This window comes from Anser anser (assembly GCF_964211835.1).
Source record: "Anser anser genome assembly, chromosome: 21".
NCBI classification, from domain to species: Eukaryota; Metazoa; Chordata; class Aves; order Anseriformes; family Anatidae; genus Anser; species Anser anser.
The window spans coordinates 11,393,789-11,415,981 of NC_139742.1; the positions used below are offsets into that span (position 1 = coordinate 11,393,789).

Consider the following 22,193-nt stretch of genomic DNA (forward strand, 5'->3'; position numbering starts at 1 on the left):
GCCAACACCAAGTAGTTTTGCCAAATCAATGTATTTATAAAAGATCCAAATATTTAGTATGGGTTCATACAAAGCATAGGGTAAAAGAAGCAAAAAAAAAAATATGCATTTATGAATTTCTGCAAAGCTGCCATAAACCGACTTTAACCATGTGACACAACCAATATTTCACATAATGAACTGCGTATCAATTTAAGCTCTAACACCTTGCCCCACTGTAATATCCACGTATTTATCATGACAATTACAAATGACTTGCATAGAAATGTATTAGTACTGCAAGGAGTCACAGTACTAGAATCAGTGTGGGGGCTTCATTCTGCTTTTAAACAGCCAAAAGGGTGCATAAGGAACCTTAGAAGTAAATTCAATATATTTAAAATGTTAACGGCCTAGAGTCCTGAGGGCATTTAGACAACTCAATATCCTTCACAGACTTCGGTGGAAATCTTTGCAAAGTATCTTGGTAGACTGCACTGTAAAGAGTGTAGACAAGATTATTTTCCTTAATTACCATACGTGTTAGATGTGTACAAATATATATACAGCATATATATATATAAGACATATTTCCTTATTACTCCTGAATTGTGACTGCAGATTTATTTATTTATTTTTTTTTTAGCCTTCCGGAAGGAACAATAACATGAAATTCAAAACATACCAGTACAGTGGTCTCATTTTTATGACAAGTCAAATTTGGAGATCCACACACTTGGAAAACTTTGTTCAATAGGGATGTAAACCAGACACCTTAAACAACTGAACAAAACCTTCCAGCCCTGAAGGGTTCCAGCAGGATTTTCATATGAAAGGGAATCCTTAGGAATCCCATCTTACTTTTAGATTTCTTCAAACGCAATGTTGTTACACTTTTACATACATAGTTATTTTCAGAACATATTTATTAAAAACCACAGAAGACTACAGTCTTCAAGATGTCACGAAGTTATCTGGTAGTTCCAGTAAAAAAAGTTCTGCTCCGAGAGCCAAGGAAGTCCTCTGCAACCCCCATGAGACCTCCCGCTTTCACATCCCTCCTTGTCACGGCAGGATTCAGGACATCTCTCATCCTGAAGGCTTTGGGTTTCTTAGGAAACTAACTTCTCCTGCCTTCTACACTAACTTATGAAGATTCCTTACTGATTCTATCACTTAACAGTTTACCACTCCAGAGTGGAGCAGTTCTGTTTCTTTTAGAGCCCACTGTGATCAGCTAACCTTGCAAAGGATCAAGAAATAGTTATCTGGAATTCCTTCCAGATATTTGCCGAGAGGAAAAAAGGTGTGGATTTTCTCTTACGAAAAGCAACTCCACGAGGCAGCCTTAAAACAACCCTCCTGCGGGAGCAGGAGAACCGAACTCTTTCTGCACCGCGGCAGCGAAGGAGCACAACTGGTAGCACCGCTGCAGATTTATGGCTTATGACTTGCTCATATTTAATTTGTAACCAAACACTTCCCCTTCCTCTTAGCGACCTTAGAAGTTTTGATTAACTCTTGTTTTCACAGGTCAGAGGTTAAACAAAGGAAGGGAAGCACTCTGGAGTGAAATTGCCCAGAGCACCACAGCGTGGGAGCGCGCCCCAACGCACCCACGTGCACGCGCACCCCGTCCCTCGCGCCGCCCCAGAGAGGCGTCAGGCTGGAGGCTCTCGGGGGAGCCGGAGTTCAGAGACCCCAATAAGCATGAATCAGAGCACGGCTGAAGAGCAAACAAAAATAAGAGGCCAATAAAATTTATTTTGGTTTTACAGTTTCCTCACCAATACACGTGAGGTGGGCGGTTGTATGCCCCTATCTGTATAGCAGTGCATTCGCCACAAATCACGAAAATGAAATCAAAGGCTGAGCAATGTGGGCTTTCCCAAGCTGCGAGACCGTTCAGCCCTCGGCCTTCCTCTCCGCCGAGCCTTCAGCGAGCAGCACGGCCCCGGCGCTGGAGCCTGGCCAGGCTGACGGGAAGCAAACCTGGCCACAGGAAAGCTGCTTATTGTGCTACATAAGGTCTGCACAACCTCCCCTGCACCAGTTGCACAGTACCTTATTCAGTAACTCATATGTCATCACCTTTTTAGTGCGCTCCTTGAAAGTACAAAACATCATTAGTTACATGTGTCATAGCAATTAGGGTCAGTCAAACCCTTAAGACAACAGAGCTGCGCTGCAGCTTGTAAATACAAACGTTTCCAAAGCGCAGCGTTCACCGAGCACCGGTGCAAAACCAACAACTGACAAGCGAGGCTGAGACAACAGGAAGGATCTCTATTTCCGAGACGCACAAAGAAGCGAACGAGCATGGTGCCGCAGAGGGGCTGGATGGCTGCCCTACAAGAGGTCCACCTCCACCAGGGCTGCGAGGAGCAGCGGGGCCCGGTGCGCTGCCAGCCCACGAGCTGGGGCAGCGGGGCAGGGGGGCACTGGGGGGCTGCAACCCCACGCCCCACGGCCGCGGGAGCAAGGCGCAGTGCCCGGCACTGCTCTCCACACCCAGCCCGTACTTCAAAAGGGGCACGGACCAGAAAATGTCATCACCCAATACGAGCTGCTGCACAGATGAAAATGCTGCGCTGCAGTCAGCTTAGCTTTGAATTTCTCAACATATTAATCCGCTCGTGTGTTTTAACATTTGAAAGGAAAAAACTACAACAGCAGCACGTTGGAGGTCACATTTCCTGACCCCCAGAAAGGGCGGCAGCCGGAGTTGGGGAATATCAAACGGACCTTCCTGCCACGAAGGGACTGCGCTGAGCCGCACACGCACACACACACACAGACGCGCACACACACAAACTCTGCACTTGGGCACATCCACTCAGGCCACAGCAAAGCTGTAGCTAGGATGTCTGAAAAGAACTTCCTTCAGTGATAAGTTTTATGATTGCTAATGAAATTAGGTGGAAAACTGCATTTCTGCAGCAGCGCGGCAGCGACTCTTTGGAGTTTGGGGACAGGTTGCTGCTTTGGTTTTGTTGGTAGTTTGTTGTTGTTGTAGCTTAATACTGTGAATGAAACTTCTCAAGCATACATGTTCAAGAGCAAACATCTGAAGTAGCAACAGAAAATAAAGGTACATTAAAAGAAAAAAAAAAAACACAAAACAATTGCTTGCCTTTCCAAGGCAAGCACTGACAATTACAGTCTTTACACTCCTCACAAAAGCCACAGGCAAAGGATGCTCCATAAAGGCCACTTGGTGAGAAGATGGCTATACTGAAGTGCTCGACAGGTTATAGGCAAGGTTTATCAAGTGCAATGCAACAGCCTTGGAGCTAAAAAGACACCAGCCATTACGTTCCACTCAGTGCCAACAGGAACGCACCGAACAATGCTTTACTTGGCTGGTGGTAAGGAAAATGCTCAATTTGACAAACAAGAAGTGGGCAGAGATTAGCTTTAACCTGAGAAAAGTTACAGATCCTAGTGGCAGTAAGTTTCCTGGACAGAACAAAATGGTTATGAAATGCAGTTTGGCACACGGGGCTTGATTTTAAAAAAGCAGGATGCATCGGGCAGTGTGAGAGCCCAGCGATCACCACTGAAGCAACAAGAGGAAGGATTCCAAAGGCTGAGCCTGTCAAGGAACCTCTCTTCTCAAACCATGCTGAAACGTATAAAGAAAGTGCTGGAAGAGAGAGTTCTAGATGTGGCAGACAATTGGAGTTCCCACTAGGTTTGAGACATCTGGCATCAGTTGAAATCCATCACATTTCGTTTGGGGATCAAAGACTAGTGTTAAGTCTATCCCAAGTTGAAACAGCAGATCCTGAACACCCTTTTCATCCCGACACAAATTAACCCTTTTTCCTTGAGCAGAAAAACAGCTCCTTTTCATTAAAGCCCAATCATCTATACTTACTGACCTATGTACTCTACTACTACATTTGATCTGAAATTTCAGTACAATTATGAACTTTTTATTATAAATCTGAAGTGCTCCCTATGAGCAAAATAGGAAACTGCTCACAACCATTTCATTCTCTGAACACTCAAGCTGTTGAACCAACATAAACTAATTCTAAAACATACTGAGGTAAAAAATACTTGTATTGTGTAGCTGTGGAGGAAGCTACACTATCCTTGTCCCTTATCAAGGATACTGATAAACAGCTGGGGTTATAAATTAAGGTTTTTATTTCAGATCCATGCACAATCCAGATAGCACTGCCTCTATAAAGCCATACAAAGTCTTTCCTCCTATTATTTCAGTGTGGCTGAATTATGTTTTCTGTTGAAACAACATGCAGAAGTCAACTCATGCAACTTCTCAGCAGTGTCACCTCTAAAACAGTCCCTGCTCCTCCAACTACTGCTGCATAACCTGAGGGTTCCTGCCAGGTCGTGATTTTTGGAGGAAGTTGCCGTGCAATCTTATTTAGGGAAAATTGTATTCATCTGCCAGCCAGTGCTGGATGCTCTCATTCCTGACACGCATTCTGCGAGCCTTCCGAGAGCACCCCAGAAGCGATCCACTTGCAGAAGAGAAGGCACGTCCACCCGCTGCTTCAGCTACCTCCTCCCCACCTGTTTGACGCCAGGGACCTGGGCTTTCCCCAAGGTGATGCACCAATTCGTTTTGTGTAAGCACTACAAGGGAAGCTTCCAAGCCAGTCAGCCAGGGCCAAAGGTAATAAAAAGTGACATGATTTAATTACTTCTGTTACAGTTGTTCAGCAACTAAAGGAGGTGTAACATGAAGCACTAATTAATTAAGTAAAATTGCTTTCTGGTCAGTAGGCAAGACCAGTGAACTAGCTAGGCTAGAATGCAGTATTCTTAGCTTTATCTAATTCCACTGGTACCAATACATTATATTATTAACACTTGACATTTTTTGTTGTGATCCTTCTCACTGATATTTTACAAAAGTGTTTTGACTTGCAATCAAGGCTAAAAACTTCCTTTGACGCACCTTCGTTATTCTTTAAATTCACTAAAAGACAGTTATATTAGCATTGCCCTGCTTGCATTTCAGACTCCACAGGCAAGACCAACTAGTAACACCTTTAACTTTGAATGATCACCTAGATCCAAAGTAGGTCTCATTACAACCAACGAGGTGAAACATGCACCTTCAGAGGATTCATCTGGCCTCTCAGGCTTGTAGCATGAGTGTGAATCATGTTCTGGAGCCTTGTCCTAGGTTAACCCATTTCTAGTTTTCCTGTAAAGACTATGACCAACAGGGTTCACGACTTCCTGCCCCCTTTGGAGAGCCTGAATCCCTCGCACCCCACGCATGCCTAGGTGAAGGCGGTAAGCTCTGCACACCAAAAAGCTCGCAGTGCCAGGACTGCTCTAACTTCTGCAGCTGTACAGACAAGTTCACAAATTTTCTTACAGGATACAAACTTTAAAAATGCAGAGGACTACGTGCATTTAGTCTAACTGCAGTCACAAGACTCCTGCTTTGACCAGAGCTGGAAGACCTGACAAATAGCACAGACATGGAAGTAGCTCATTCTGGAGAGCATTAACCCACTCCTGTAGATTTGGGAGTTTGGGACACATCACCTGTGTATTATCATCAAACCTGTTGCTGCCTGCCTAAAGCATCTCCATCCTCAGGTTCCTTCCTTCTTCTCCCTACCCCTTCGCTCCCACGTGGCTCCTGGCAGCACAGAGCCGGGCAGCGCCTGCGGGAGAGACACGCGGGGGAGCCTGCGCTGAGAGCACTCCGCTTCCCACCCAGGATCAACGGAAAGGCAGAAGTAGGAAGCAGTGAAACATGTCATGAGTTCAACTAAAATGCATGTTTCGGTATTGCAGAACTTTGAACTTCGGAACAACGATGCTTTTTTTCTAAAGAGCTTTGTTGCAATAGCGCTGCAGAACAAGCTTCCTTTGGCACCGTAACAGCAGCGACCCGTCGGTGCAGGTTCTAGAGTGAGATTTGGAAGCATTTTACTATTACGCTCCTCATAATTCAAACTCTGTTTTGTGTCTGCCTTTATAGGTCATTGTTGGCCAGATGGAAAATATTAAGGAAAAAGGATTGCAACTAAATCATTCGGCTGTAGTCTGCTGCCAAAAGGCCCCAGGCTAACTACAAGCAGATTTGCAAGCAGGCTCTGCTCCGTTACAATCTGAGATCTGGCACATCCTTTGCCCTGACTAACAGCAGGAGGGCACAGGGCCAGCTGAGAGCAGCTACTGTGCCAAACAGACTGTGCAGGTCTTGCTGCTTGAATGCTTCCACAGAAAAGGAGAATCGATGGGACTCTTTTGTAAACAACTCCCTGTACTTGCTGGCTGCTACCACCTTCAGAAGTGGTATGATTTTATCCCTCTACAAAATTAATGTGAATGCACAGCTTGGACACGTTACCAAAATCAACACGTAGAGAAATAAGCACCAGTGTTAAAGGATAACATCTAAACTTTCAACTAAGAATAACTATGTATATATACACATATACAAGGAAAAACTACACTGAAACATTTTTTCTCCAACACATCAAACACTAAGAACAGTAACTAATGGCTAAACACCAGCCGAATAAAGTATTCTTAGTATATTCTTTGCAACCTCCCATTTACAAGAAGGGACTTAAGAGTTGATGACTGGAAAACTTACTTTTAATGCTTATTTCTAAGATATGTATTTCCCAGGAGACACCTCATCTGTTGTGCAGCTCATGTATTCAATTATCGGTCAGCAGGTCCAGTTTGTCCAGGTAGCTCAGCGAAGAAGATAAAAAAAAAAGGGGGGGGGGGGGGGCATTTTCCTAATACTAAACAACTTAGGCCTTATGCTTTCAACATTTTTTCCGAGATGCTCATTCTTTCAGTATCTGCCCCAACTGGGCCAGACCACGTATGGCTTTTCATAAGGGATGGGCTGGGGGTGGGGGTGGCAGGCAGGCTGGTTGGCATTAAACATTTCATACTATTTTATAGCAATTTTTTCTTGCAATAAAAATCAAATCTCAAACCTGATAGACGGGTATAAATCATAGCTGTTTCCAGTGGAGGGTAACTGAAAAATTGATAGAAATAGGGGAAACTTCTATTTCAAACACCAGCAGCAGCTGATCACATGCATTAAGCATCTGCAGCAAAGACTCCACATGCCCTGTTCAACCACAAGGCACGGGTCCCCCACTGAACAGGAAAGAGGAACAAAGGTGTGCATGACAAGGCAGAAGGGATCCAGTCTTTTCATTCTTGGCTTCTTTAAATTCATTGAGAAGTAATATATCCAGTGTCCTTCTTTTACCTAGGAAGACCCTGAGCTCTTTCAGAGTATTTGTTATTACAGAAAGATCCGGAGTTCAGCACTTGTAGCATTTTCTGCCTTCTTTAATCTTTTTCTTATTGCCATTAGTATCACACATGGCAGCATCACATCATTTGCAACCACGATTTGCAACCAGTGCAAATCAATAACATTTTTGAAATGTACATAAAAATAAAACAAAAAGGCTCAAAAAGCCTGGGAAAAGAAAGTACATTATTTCTGATGGATTTATAACGTAGTAAGCACGCTATAGTATATTTAAGTCTAATGATGCCTACTAATATGAAACCTGTCTGTTTCTGTTGAGACATACATGGAGCTTGCCCTTTTTGTCTGTGATTATGAGGTGGGTAGATTAGCAAGGTTCTACCACATTTAAGTTTCAAAAAAAAAAAATATTTAAACCAATTTGATAATGCTTTAAAGTTTCAGGCTCAGCTTGCGAAGCTTTTAACAGATCTACTGACACCATAATCAAAACTCCGAAGCTTTTCACTCAGTATCATTTTATAAATTCCCTATTGACTTGCTATTTACTACTAAATCTAGTTGAAAATAAGAATTATTTAGGAATGTAGTGGAATCAACTCCTTTCAATGTTGGTCTTAAAACTCAAACCAACAAAACGCATTTCTATAGCTACTACTAGGATGTTGCATACAATTTCAAAGAAAAGAGACAATGAAGATGAAATACTGCACACACTTTACAAGTATTAATAAAAAAGAAAATACAATCCACATGTAGAATCAACAGGATTCTTTAAGACTTCTCTTGGTTTGTGACTCTCCTCTTTAGACAGATGCTTACAGACAAAATATTTATATACAGCTTGCATATATTGTGCACATATACATAGATGACTGCACATTCTTATAAAATACATATACCATATTAATTTTGAATGAGCATTAATAATCACATCTATAAGAGGACCATGAAAAACAAGGAATAAACTTCTACTGAAGTTTTTTAATGACAGATTTTTGGGGGACAGAAAAAAATGCATAATCAAATGCTCTTCTTTGTTTAAGACTGTTTTAGTAAGTGCAGTTTATTCATATTGCAGATAATATCATTTCAGAAAGCTAATATAACTCTGGAGACACTTCAAAACTTAAAGACACTAGAACAAAAAGAGACATTAAAGCAGCCTTACAGGATCTCTTACAGACTCTAAAAAAGAGAGTCTGGGAAAGGTTTAATGAGAGAAATGAAAATGAAAGGCAGCAAATGAGCAGATAATAAAATTTTATTCCTCTTGAAACTTTATTTTAAAATAGCTCATCTCTATCTTGTAAAACTTGTTAGGACAACAAGGAAAAAACTACAGGAAGTTTAGAAAAACTACACTGGAAACAGTATCAGAACAGAAACACAAAGCAGATAGCTAAATTTAATTGATGTCAAGCTCTCTTTTTACTAGGTTCATCACTTTTCCGTACAGATTCTGACAAGTAACTGAAAATAAAAGCCAGTGTCTGCTTAAGCAAATCAGTGGGAGTAAAAACCCTGAACTTTTAAGATGTAAACTGTTTTATAAATACGTCAAGTTAAAGTAAAATGCCTGCAACAACTGGAGACCCCTTCCAACCCTACACACTATATTCATGGAGTTCTCTCATTTTCTATGCCACTTTAGATCAATTTCCTTTCAAAAACAGAAGAGGAAGTCTAACAGTTTTGCTATAGCTATAGTGTGCAATTTCCATGAAAGCAGGTCAGACTTTAGCTCCAAGTCTTGCTCTCCTCTTTTCTCTATGAGGAAAGTGAAAAGGAACCAAGAAATGTCTGCATCCTCAACTCTTAACATTGAAGGTATGTGTTGAATCCACTGCTAAAAGAAAATGTAAAAAAAAAAAAATCCGTGAAGAAGGCAGACAGAGGCTCAATAACAACATTTTTATTAGGTACAATTTTGTTGTACTGTTGAATCAGAGGGATCCAATTTCTCATGATTTATACATGTACTTTTTGTGGCCCTTGCCAACGTGTAATAGAATCAGTTTGCTATTTTCTTTCATCTCTGAAGCGTTTTAAGAAGTACAGGGATTCCAGGGTCGATACAGCACAAAGACCAAACAGACTGTCCAAAAAGTGTTTCGTATCATTTGCAGCCATTATCAAACATCTTTTGGAAGGCTTAAAAGTATCATACAGATACATATGGAATCAAAACATTGATTTTTCCTTATTATCATTTCATTCAACATACAACTACAGCAAATCCTTACAAAATTAAGACTGGACGTTTTTTCTTATTTAATTAGACAGTGATATTTTTCCGTGTCCATACAGAAACCTAACAGCAAAAAGGCGAAGGAAAGGAATCAGGCTAAAGATTTATTTATACACACAAACACACACACGCGCACACACACATATATATATATATAAAATAAACTAAGTCAAAAAATAAATAAAGCCAAAGGATCTCACTGCTCTGGGGTTATCTACAGTCACTGCTTGCAGCCTGGACTTGTAATTGCAACATTCAAACTAGCAAAAAAAATATCTTCCTCTGTTGTAGGCAGATCTAGTTTCATTATCAGTTCTCTCACCTCTCCTTTCAAAAAAGTGGATTATACATAAACTGCTTTTTAAAAATCATAAATCACTAGAAGATCACTAAAAGCACTAATCTCACACAGGTTGCAATGAACTAAGTGTAACCTAACCATACCAAGACAAAGCACACCAAACATATTTTACTCGGCTTACCAGAATAAAAGTACTGAAGGTAATGGTCATGAGACTGCACATTCATTGCAACTAGTCTAAATGATGTCAAATGTTCTTTCTATCTAATAACTGTACACAAGGAGAAAATCCACATTCCTCTTAAACCTTTTCTACCAACTCAATAATAAACCCTGACTTTACTGCTTGCACTTCAGACGTAGCTTACTTCTTTCCCGTCTACAGTTCATTCCTGGTTAAGTAAACTGATGCTAAGCAGAGTCACAGCTTTTACTGGAACGGGTATTTCACAATCTAGATTGTCAGCAGAAGCAGCACCAGACACGGCAACCTGTCAGAGGTGGCTCTCAGAGCCCCTCTCGGTGAGATTATTGTTCTTCACAGCTGTCATTCACGGTGCAGGTTGCTCTAGACCTCTTGACAATCACGAAGATGAAATCACCAAATTTAATTCCGTACAGACTGGCTGAGCATCTTAATATTTATTATGTCTTGACTTTTCTCACCTCCTGCAACATACTATGCTGTAAAATCTGTTTTACCCAATTGAAAGAGAAGTAAGATGCCAAAAGAAACACGAAGACAATCCTTTCTATTACATTCCTTCTATTTGCAGCTCTCATCCAGTGTCTAGAAAAGCCACAGTGGCAGAATTTCACTTCCCCAGTAACTTCACTTAATCGTTACCTTCCTCTGCACCATGTTCTCAATACAGGGATCTTCTTGTTTGTTTGACAACATTTTGGCATTTCCATATAGCCAAATGGAAATTAGACAATCCTAAACGCTTATTGCCCATTCGTGAACTTACCGATGATACTAATCTGCTGCTTCAGGACACCGAACAATCAGAAATTACTGTGCACTTGAAAAAGGACAAAAGAACACTGGGAGGTACAATTTGCTTTTGCAAAGTGTCTGCTAATTCAAAATGGTGTTTAAACGATTACCTTGGTGTTTCAGGATTGCAAAGAGAAGTGTAAGGAACTCTAAATGTATATTGATAATTTAGCTGGAACATTTACATTTCAACTTTCCAAAAGTTATTACATTTAACGTAATGAAGTATGAACATTGTTGAATAAATGAAAAAGCAAAGTACTGAAAACACAGATTATTAATAAAAGTTAGGCCAATGCAGCACTGTATTATCTAACAATGGGCAAGTGACATCTGCCTGACAAGGCACAGATATTTAATGGCAGAGAACCCATAAACTCGTTTCCATGTCCTGTTCTAAATCACATTTGAACAAAAGGATCTGTTTAGCCTTAAACAAAAGCAACTGCTTTCTGCAATTGCATAGTACTTTTTCAGTGGACAGACAACATTGCGATTGCTGAGGATTGGGACTTCTTTCCCCTAAAAAAGGTCTGAACACAGCTACATAAGATACTGTCCCAAGTTAGCACTGGATACAGAACTCAGCAGTCCTGGTGCCATGTTGCTCTCCACGCTAGATCCCTTCTCCATCTTCCAGTTCATTCCAAGATTCTCAAAATACAGTTTGAGTTGTCTACATATAACAATGGTAAGACTTGAAGGGGAGAGAAAAAAACAAACAAATAACAGCAATCTTTTCTTGTTGAAATCAATGCTTGTGAATAGTAACCAGGCAAAAAAACAAACGAAAAACCCACAAGTGGGAAAACAACAAAAGCTTAAACAATGGTTCAGGGTTGTACCTCCCTCAAAGCAGCACACAGCTAGACAGCAGGGTTTTTTTCCTGCTGAGCATTAAATAAATAAAAGGACTAACTACTTTCTTACCAGATACAAAATAGACTTCCTATTAATCTACTTGTATGCATGCAAAGGAGAAATGCACAAAGAAACTGTGACTCAGGTACGAATTTTCAGTTAACAAGAAGAAATCTAGTGATCACCCTTCCAACTTCTGCGAAAAACATGAAATTGTTAGTTATTATTGTGATGGTCTGTATATTCCACAGAAGAAAATTCCTATTAACAATAGGTCAAAGCATGCATTCCAGATATGTACATTTCTAATGTTCCAAACTTTCTTCCAGATAATGTGAGAATGGGATGCCCATCCTTATTCACATGTGAATATCGCTTCACAAAAGCTATAGAACATTTCAGAACCACAACAAAAACGACCGCTCTAGCATATCCAGTAATTTCCATAGGTTAGTAAAGAATTTTGATAGTCTCAAGCATTTGCTGAGCTGAATTACTGCAGCCTGACTCAGCACCACGAACAAAATGCTCTCTGGCACACACAGGAAGGCGGCAAAGTCAGCTCTGGGAGGTGGGTGGAATCCAGTAATACTCAAATTGTTTCAGCTGATCAGAAATGAGTTCAGTAGGAAGTCCAACCCCCCGAGGCTAAAAGACTCGGGCTGCAGCACAAGAATTCAAAGAGGATGGTAAAAACTAAGAGGGCCAGAATCTCGTGCCTTCGGTGGAAGAGGAGGTCTACAGGGGCAGAGCACTTTCCAGTTTCTTCCACTCCCCCACTTCTCCAGCCCCAGAAAACAATACGACTATTAATGGCTAATGTTGCCCTGTCCTTGGGAGAAATGAAGTTGATTCACACTTGCACCTATTTTTTCCTTTAAAAAGCAAAACTCCACAAAAGCTATTCCAGAAGATGCATCAGCCTTACAAAGTGTGCGCTTTTACAATCAAGCCTTAAAGAAATACCTGAATCAAAATTGCAATATTTGGGTGTTTTAAAAGTGCATGATATTGAATTAATGGGATTTTACCCTACTGTAGAGAAATGGCATAAAGTTTCCTTGTAGATCAGTTAAGGATCTTTAACCCTAGCTTACCTGCTATCTGCTCCATGATTCTTCATGAAGATAATTCTTTTTGCATACTTTTATTTAACTCTCAGTTAAGCAAAATTTGTATTCTCTTTTCTGCATTCCATTTTATACCTATTCTATCATTACGTATACGTAGCAGCAACATAACTTATTGTTGTGAAAGTACAATCTACTTCCAAAATAGAATTTAAATCAGGTGAGCCTTCATGCAGACCAGATAATGAATCGTATTACAGAATCAGCTGAGCACACAAAATCCACTAAGTGGAAAAACTTATAAAGAAGTGAATGCACAAGGAGGAGGATTTGTAAATTCAACCATTTTATAGTGGGGTAAATACGATTTTTTAAGTATGATACAGCCATTAAAAAAGAAAAAATAAATAAAAAGACAGTGTAAACCACAGACAAAATTCTAAATATCAAAGCGTCATTTTTTTCCCCCTCAAGCATAAATATTCTCCTGTAGCTTCTGGCCAGATCAGTGGAAAGGGAGAGTTCTAGAACACAACATGACAATTCTTTTAAAACAAAAACACAAAATCTTCAATTCCTTTCCCCCAAAACAATTGAAGGAGACATGGAAATAAAAGCAGTGTAATGGGTTTGGGCTATTTTTTCTTTAGATTAGAAGGTATCACAAGAGAAGTGTGTTACACTTTGGAGGCACATACACAAACAGTAGTATCCAGGCCCTTAAAGCTGTTTGTCCCCTATGCATCAATGCCCTGCCAGTTGGCAAGCTTGAGCCAGGAAGCTGTCAATTCCAATCAAGTTTAGGCGATGCAGTCCTATTAAAGAAGTCTTGCTGGTTAAGGGGCGTCCACTGTTTCCAAAGCATGGGAAGAAAAAAAAAAGTGGGGGGGGGGGAGAGAGAAAAAAAGAGCTCTGCTTTCCTTAGATTTGAGCTGGCAACTTTCACTGACTAGAGTTTTCAAGGAGCTATGAATGAGCTTAACAAAGGAGTTCTGTGGCTAGTTTCTGGCTGAAATCCATGTCAACAGTTTTTAAGGTCACAGGTCACACTAACTAACATTTATTCCCAGCAGACCCTGCTCTAAACACAAGCTGTAAGTAGTACAAATTTGGAATTTTTCTGTAATCCCTTGAGATATTCCTGATCCTTCCACATGTTTCTGCTCAATTAAAAACAATTCTCACTTTGCACCACAAGAGAGGCCCCTGCTCAGAAATCTTATTCTATCCTAAGAATAAATGGACAAAGACTGCAATCAAAGGAAAGGGAAGGGGGGAGGAGAGGAACTCACAACAAATCACACCAAAAACCTCAAATAACTCCATACAGAATCACATCCAGTTAGTTACATTTTCTGCCATCTGTCACAAACTATTATAGATTCATTTCTTTTTATCTTAGAAAAAGAGTGGTGCAGAGCTTAGCTATTTTGGCCGAAAGGGATTTCCACACAAACTTTTCTGCATTTCACTTCAGAAGAATGATTTTCATTTTGGGTACAAAAGCTGAATACCCGCTGAAAACTTCAAATTAAGCAAAATTTAAATCAGAGTTCCACATGGTTATCGCCCAGTAAGTTGGTGAACCAAAGCAAATCTATGCAAAGTTTTCTTATTTTTCACTTTAACAAAACTTGAAGCTAGACAAAAGTCATTAACTGACATTATTATGGTCTGGCACCATTTACCTATCACCTCCCAAAGCTGTTTTTATATTATCTGGAAAAAATAAGTATTTCGAATTAAGTACAGGATTGACCAAAATCATGCCTGTGGAGAAACTACCATTAACAAGGCAAAGTATTTATCTGCATAGATGGACAAGTACACTGACTTCCCACTGCCCCAGCTTTTCTGGGTTTGAATTCTTCAGAAATGGAAAACTCCAATGGACATCCTGCCCAGCTTTACAATTTAAGAACTAATAAACCGTAAAGTTTTAAAAGCTTAGTGACATCCTGGAAAAGATATTTAAACACAACCAGTGAAGAACTGTGCATAAAACAATTTAGAGATTTTGATACTGTACCATACCAATAATCCAGACTGGATTAACAATTTAGTCTTTTACACAACCTGGTACACATCTTCAAAAATATTAAAACCAGTTTTATTATGATTGTTATTTTGTACTGTAGAAGTGTTGGTGGCGGGGTGGGTGTTGTTTTTTAAACGGTTTTTTATTTCAGAGTATTTTAAATTCAGTTTTGCATGTTATTGGTCTTAGAAACTAAACTGAAAAATAAGGGAGCATACAGCAGAGTAAGCAACAGCAAGGACCTCACTTCAAAATTATTCTGCTGGATGGTTTAGAATAAAATTACTATATTCAGGCTTAAACCTACTTACTACAAAAGTTCAGTTAATACAATAAGAAAATATTATTTCTTAGCTAAACTATTTTTTTTTAAACCTCAAATACACATTTCCAATAAGAGAAGTACATGTTTAATATGAAGCTCAGCTTGGTGAACATACGTGTGGTTTTTATCTATGTGAAAAAAATGGAGCTATCCAAGTCATCATTCCATCGCTACATAAACTGAAGTGATTACACTGACATGTTTAAACTACTTCATATACTTAAATAGTTAGCACACACTCAACATTGCCATTATGAAATGTACTAAGGCGAAGTAATCTCAGCTGTGAGGTTTTTAGCTGTCCCCTCTACAAGCAGACCATAAACAGAAGTTTCTCAACGTAGCCTTCAAGAAACCAGACTGTAAAATAAAGCGCTTCACTACTTTTGGTACACTTACTGATGCTAATACAAATTGTTTTCTATATTACTTTCCCATCAGAAGAATTTTAAATCCATCAATGTTTGTGCTGTTAGAGTTCTAGATCACAGGGGTTAGCTGAAGAGACGAAGTGGCCGAGCCACTGAACACCAGCATCCCTGACATAACTAACAGGCCAGCTTCAGCAGAATTTTAGTACACCTAGGGTTGATAGACATTTGAAAAGATGAATAAGCTAGTAAGAGAAGATTAACATTAAAGCAATGAGTAAATTAAAATTAAGAGCCTCAACATGCAAATTTTTAAGAATCAAAAAGTATTTGTATACTTCAAGAATGTAAGAAAGCAGAAAGAAAATTATGCTATTTTATTTCTTATCCCTGAGATCATACCGGTAGATTAGTATGTTTGTCATCTTTCAGTACACTGCAATTAGTAGGAAATAGCAATAAGGAACAAATTCTGTACATCTCTGAGACCATCAAGACTCTTTTACCCTAATGAAAGAACATTGCATCTACATACACATAAAACTTAGAAGAGATGAGAAGCAAGAGCAAACAAATTCCAGACCAAAAGCATAGGATATGCCTGATTAAGGGGTTGAAGAAGATATCTCAGAACATGATGTGAAACAACAGCTTGGTAACATCTTCACGCTTGCTATTGTTTTATTTATTTTTTTAATAGAATACTACATCTCTTCAATAAACTCAGAACTATGGATATTGTTCATCCTCAAAAGCCTATTCCAAATCTGATGCGAAAGTTAGCGTAAAACAAACCTCCAAAAACAAACAAAAAAAAAGTTTCAGCATCTTAATGCATATCCAAGAAGTTTTATTTGAGCCAAAATCCTGGAGCTCTTAAAGGACATCTTAGAAAGAAAAAAATCTTTGGGTACTGAAATTTTCTTATGATATTAAAATCACCAAATTATAACTCCAAATTTGATGAACTTGGACACTAGCTCTCAACTTTCTGTGCATTCATCATTTAGAAAGGAAAAGATCTTAAAATACGTCTTAAGTTTTGCAAGGTATCGCATTGAAAAGGTGGTACAGAACACCAAGTTAACCAGATTTTGAAGTGCAGCAGATGATCTTGTGGTTTTGCTTTTTTAAGGCACTTCCCTGTTTAGAACCTCAAAAAACAAAACCCTACCACACCAAACCATCTGTGACAATTGTTCTGTGCTTTTGTCCGCCCTCTGCTGTCTGAAACGCAGAAAGTAAGATCCTATACTACAGAGAGCTCTATGTAAGAGAGCTCCACAACTCGGTATTACATGCATTATTTGATCACTGCAGTTTTGTGATTAGCTAGAAATCAAGTGAGGAAAAAAGGAAAAGGAATACAAGAGACAGAGTCGTTGGTTCTGCAATAAAAGAAAATCCTAGAACACTCAGACAATGCAGTTTTTAATTTACCAATCAAAGATTTCCGTAAATCTGTGTGGTATCCACAGCAGGAACAAAACTAATTACGGAAGTATATAAATAGTATGAAAAATTAAGTTGCCAGTTCTTGCAACAATTATGAAAGCTAACTTGAAAGCAGATTTCTAAACAGTACTGGTTAAAATAGCCACAAGACTTATTCTGTAAAGCAGAATTCTGCTAGCCACACAAGGTACATCCATGTGGATAACTGTACTGCTATTGAGCTCCTTTGCATCCCCATGAAAAAGTCTCTGGATCACTTTAAATCTCAAGGTGCAGACCTTGACTTCTGGCATTCTGAGGATCATCTCAGCTTTCCAACTGTTTCCAAAACTCTGCTGAAATTTTTAAAGCACAGGCTGAGTGAAAAGAACTCCCTTTTCCTGTTCCTATTCAATGACGAACCAAAACTTGCAGTGATTTTCCACCTCCAAACCCTCTCACCATGGCCAGACCCATAAAACATTTGGCTGACAAACATATATTATCTCTGATGACAACCAGTATCACTTACTTCTTATATTGTTGCTGAGCATAACAAGGAATACTTGAAGCTTGCTGCCATCCGTTTTCCACCGAGTATCCAGTGGAGACGTAGCATATGCAAATACCAGAGAATGCTGCCAGCAATCTCCAGTAAGTACATCGAGGCAATTTAATACTTTTAGCTCAGAAAGTTTTGTGGGACAAAATTTAAGCAATCTAGTCAGCAAGTTCTTAAAATTAACTTATCTGAAGCGGGCAGGGAAGCTGAAAGTAGAGGAAGCAAAAGAAAGAGGAAACAGAGATGAAGCTAAGAGACCCAATTCATCCACTGCTCTAACTGCACTGTGTGGGGTGTGTTTTTTTTGCCATTTTGGTTATGAATTGAAGCAGAAGGCATTTAACTACAACATAACTCCTCCATTTCTTCTTGGCATTCACTTAACATAAGGGAGCTGACAGCAAAGTACTCTTATCCAGGAGAGATCAAGAAGGGACTCATACTGATCATTCAGATTTATTTTTTAAATGGTGTCTCCCCTTTGATTTGTCATTAATCAGCAAAAGTTACTTTATGTAACCAGACACTTCACACCTGACAGTGAATCAGCTCCCCAAATACACTGAAGCAGCTATGGAAATACCTTCCAATCTTCAGGATGTGGTCCGTACTGCTGGATTGCCACCGCTACTAGTAGTTGAAATCTCTGCTAGGGAAAAGACAGACTGACGATACTGATACAACTCCTGTCATCCTGCCTCCCACACAATTAATTAGTAATTCTGGTAGGTTTAACACTAATTTCTCCAAATATTAGACTTCTTCAATGACGGCCTGGTTAGCAGGTCCCTGTCCCTGCTGTCAGTGCAGTGCTGACAACGAACAGTTGATATCTTTGCCTATCTACTGCAAACACAAATGGCATTGACGTACTCACCATAAACTACATACATCAATCCAAAATCAATTCCATGGCATTGCTGTATGTAACTCAATCAAGGGAGAAGTGTCCTCATACTTGATAGCTTGTTATATTTTGCAACATTATCCCCAAAACTCTCCAGAGGGATAATTTTCAATAAAACATATGCAGAAGGTGCCACTCCGCCATGTGCAACACACAGTACTTGCAGGCCAAAGACAAGTTGTTCTTGTTCATACACTGGATTCCCTCCCATGAAGGGCAAACCAGAGACAACTGAGATGGCTACAGTCGCTAAGAGGAAATTGTCCTCATTTGGGATTGCTTGGAGACACTGTCCAGTCATCTAGTTTATACGTTAGACCTCAACTACCTTTACCTAGGTCACTGGTCCAAAACTTCCAATTTCTTATGAACTTGAAAAACAGAAGGCAGACCACTGTTAAATTTGTTTAAATAATATAATACATAATAAAACGATAGTAATAGGCAAGACGTCATGTAGAAACCTTTATTTCCATAAAAGTTCTTAATGGAACTGATATATTCGTAGATATGAAACCCGATTTTGCTTGCATCGTTTCTTGCAACAAATGTAAATAGAAAATCACAGGCTGTATTTCAACAACTTCCTCCATAGGAGGTCATCAGAAACATTCTGACAGCATCTTTGCCTGTTCTATGTGAAACGCATTGTTTCCAACTTCCACCAGCCATCTGTATATGACAAACTCCACAAAACCCTCAACAGGACAGGGTAAAGCTCATACACACAAACTTTTAGGATGTGGACAGCATCAGCTCGGAGGACATTCCCCCAGCTACCAACAGATGCTTTGTTAATAAAGCTTGCATATACAAATATCCACAAAATGCCTTAACAAGGTCAGTTGTGACAGCTAAAGATAACAGCTACAGTTATGCAATGTCGTAACAAATTACTGCAGAGATATTCTTTTTTTCTTTTTTTTACCACATTGTTAATTCAAGAACACTGACTACAAACAAATACAGTTATCTAAAGAGGAACTCAAAGTGCAAGATATCTTGCATCACTTTTGCAGAAGAGCAGTGACTTTAAGGACCAGATAGGAAAATAATTTCGAACAGCTGGAAATTATAATTGCAGTGTAACAACACAAAGTCAAACACTGTTTCCCAGAGTCAGCCAAAAGCTAAACCATAGACTTACCTTAAGATACAGAAGCAGCTCTTGGCTCCAGAAGATAAGCGACAGAATCCAAACCTCTGTTTGCTGTCAATGTCTGTAAGGACAAATGTAAAGTTCTGTCCAACTTGGCTAACTGCATAGCTGAAAATAAAGAGAATAAGAAGGAAAAACTTAATGCTGAGCTAACTCCATGTCAAAAGTATCTAATCTAAGTTATTGAACCTATAACGTTTCCTCCTTCAGCAGAAGAGTTGTTTTGGTGGTTTTGTTTGTTTTGTTTGTTCGTTTTGTTGTTTTGGTTTATTTGTCTGTGAGTGTATTTTGTGGTTTTTTTTTTTTTTGGTTGGTTGGTTGGTTTTGAAAAATTAAACTTAGAGTATACACCCTCTAGAAACTTGCAAATGGTTTGGTTTGGGAAGGATGTTATTTTTTAAGCATGGTTGGATAATAAAAAATGCATTTATCTTTAAATGAAAAAGGATATGACTACCAACTTCAAAGCAGTACACACTGTATGAACCAAAGCCATGTTCTCTCATATAACACAAAATAGTTATTACTCTTCATTTGAAAATTTGTTTACTCAAAGAGCAAGAAAATGTTTAATAACATACATGTTCAACACCTGGATATCGACTTGTTGAAGCCTTGTTGAATCCATCTACCAATTTTGTAAGCGTGCCACACACATACATCATTACAAGGTGTTCATCAACCTGAACCATGCCAGATGGCTCTCCTTTACTCTAGCAGCTAGCAACCAGTTAAAGGAAAGAAATGAATATCTTTTCCTCCTTTGCACAGTAAACTAAACTAGAATCAGAAGTATACTGTGCTAAAGACAACTATGACTGTAAGACTTTTGTAAGACTTTTATACAATTTTTCAAAATTAAGGGTTGTTTGCCTCTCTGTAAGATCTTAATGGCTCTTCAAGAACAGCACAAATGAGCTAATAGTGTTGTGGATGTTGGCCCCCACTCACAGCACTGTGGAAAGTATCACTAGAGTAAAATCTGGCTGAATTGGAAATTTCAGTTAAGTGATGCTCAAAACGGTCGGAGCAAAATAAGATGCTTTACATTTAAAGCACAACACTTTGAATGCTATTTATTAACAAAATGAAATACATTCTTAAGGTATTACCACTGTTTTTCTCAAGTTAATCAAATGCTCGTGTACGGTGATAGTAGATTCCATATAAACCAAGCCCAATTCACCTTCTAGTTTGTAGAGATGTAATTTTACAGTAGATTTGCAATTATAGTATTTAACAAAAATGTTGACATTCAGTGGCAAAGTTTTGACTAATATAGTTATTAGAGGACTTTTCATTCCAATTTTAGATTTGAGACCTCATAAAGATATGAATTTAACACTTATTTCTGGTTGTGTTTCCAGTGAGAACTGAAAAATATGACTAGAACTTACAAGTGCATCTTTACTAGTCAATCTTACCAACAATAAAAAACATTAAATTTGAGGCCACTTAACTATCACAGTTATGAGCCCTACAAGCAAACAAATACCTAAAGAAAACAAAGGAAAACAGACTTTCAGAAAGAAAAGTTAGATCCAGATCAGACAGATGGCTCTGACCAGCTCAGAAAGCAGAAACTTTCAGTGGGTTCCAAACAGGGAAGGAAAAAGACGCAGTGATGAAGACTGAGAAGTGCTCCATATATTCACAGATGAACAAAAAGAAAGACATCTAATAGCTTTTCAGCAGTCTGAGAATTAGACAGCGTAAGTACTATCATCCTACTAAATTCTAAATGTCAACAGAACAACCATTTCCATAAAGCTCACTGAGCTACTAGGGTACACCCAGAAATCCTTTACTGGTGTTGTGTTTTATCTGTAAAGCTTGGATGTAATGTTACTATGGTGATTTTAGTATGGTGTTTTAGAAGGGGATTATATGCTTAATTTTAACAAGGTTGAGAGCAGACTGCATGCGAGAAAAGCATTCTAGCTGACAATTAAAATTATGGAATGGGGAAAAAACATGCTTCACTTGCACAGGGAGAGGCTTGTTTATTAAACACTTGCAACCACTTGGTAAGTTCCTCCCAAGCAAGCAAACCTAAAGATTCTCACATTTATGTGATTTGCAGAAAACAGATATGCTGATGAGCAGGTCTTGCTCAAGTTTCAGTTGTCAGCTCTTCCTAGCATAAGGTAACCTATCCAGTCACTATTCTGTCTAAAGATGTCATTTCTTATGCCAACATTAACCAAAGTATTTTTGCAAAACCCTGTTGGAGGAAGGGGGGGGATACACTTTGAAATATCTTCTCATTGTGATATTAAGAGACTAAAATATTTTAGGTAGATAAGTAGGTGCTATTTCATTCACACTGTTAGCTAAGAAAATTTAGAACTGGACACTGCTTATATTATATTATATTATATTGCTTGGAAAAAAAAAAGTACAACAAAAACCTAGGTACGATAAAACTACACACAGTAACCAAAAATGTGTCCAGTAAAAAGGCAGCTACCTTAAACACATATGTAAGAAAAATATATACACATCTACTTCTCCACTCCCTTCCTCTAAGAAAGAAAAAAAGATCAGCAAAAAGTGATTCCAAATTATCAGGACAATCTGTGGCTTCTGAAGGTCATCTGAGTCGACCACATCATCTGCGTGAGTCATACAAGCTTTCAGCTTCCTCCAGCCCCAGATTACGATGTGGGAGGACAAAGTGTAGCAC

The 22,193-nt window shown here is 39.0% G+C and overlaps 1 protein-coding gene across 10 annotated transcripts in view; it reads right to left on the reverse strand.

The window, feature by feature from the left end:
* The window catches only part of DENND1A (DENN domain containing 1A), a 193,096-nt gene that overhangs the window by 117,448 nt on the left and 53,455 nt on the right, over positions 1-22,193 (reverse strand). For 8 of the 10 annotated variants that reach the window (XR_014574385.1, XM_083806957.1, XM_083806962.1 and 5 more), the window contains exon 5: positions 19,496-19,615. Coding sequence is in view for 7 of the 10 variants with exons in the window: in XM_083806957.1 (XP_083663083.1) it covers positions 19,496-19,615 (120 nt within the window). In the remaining 3 variants the exon portion in view is untranslated. The remainder of the gene's footprint in view (positions 1-19,495; positions 19,616-22,193) is intronic. The other 2 variants (XM_083806958.1, XM_083806960.1) reach the window with 1 other exon arrangement.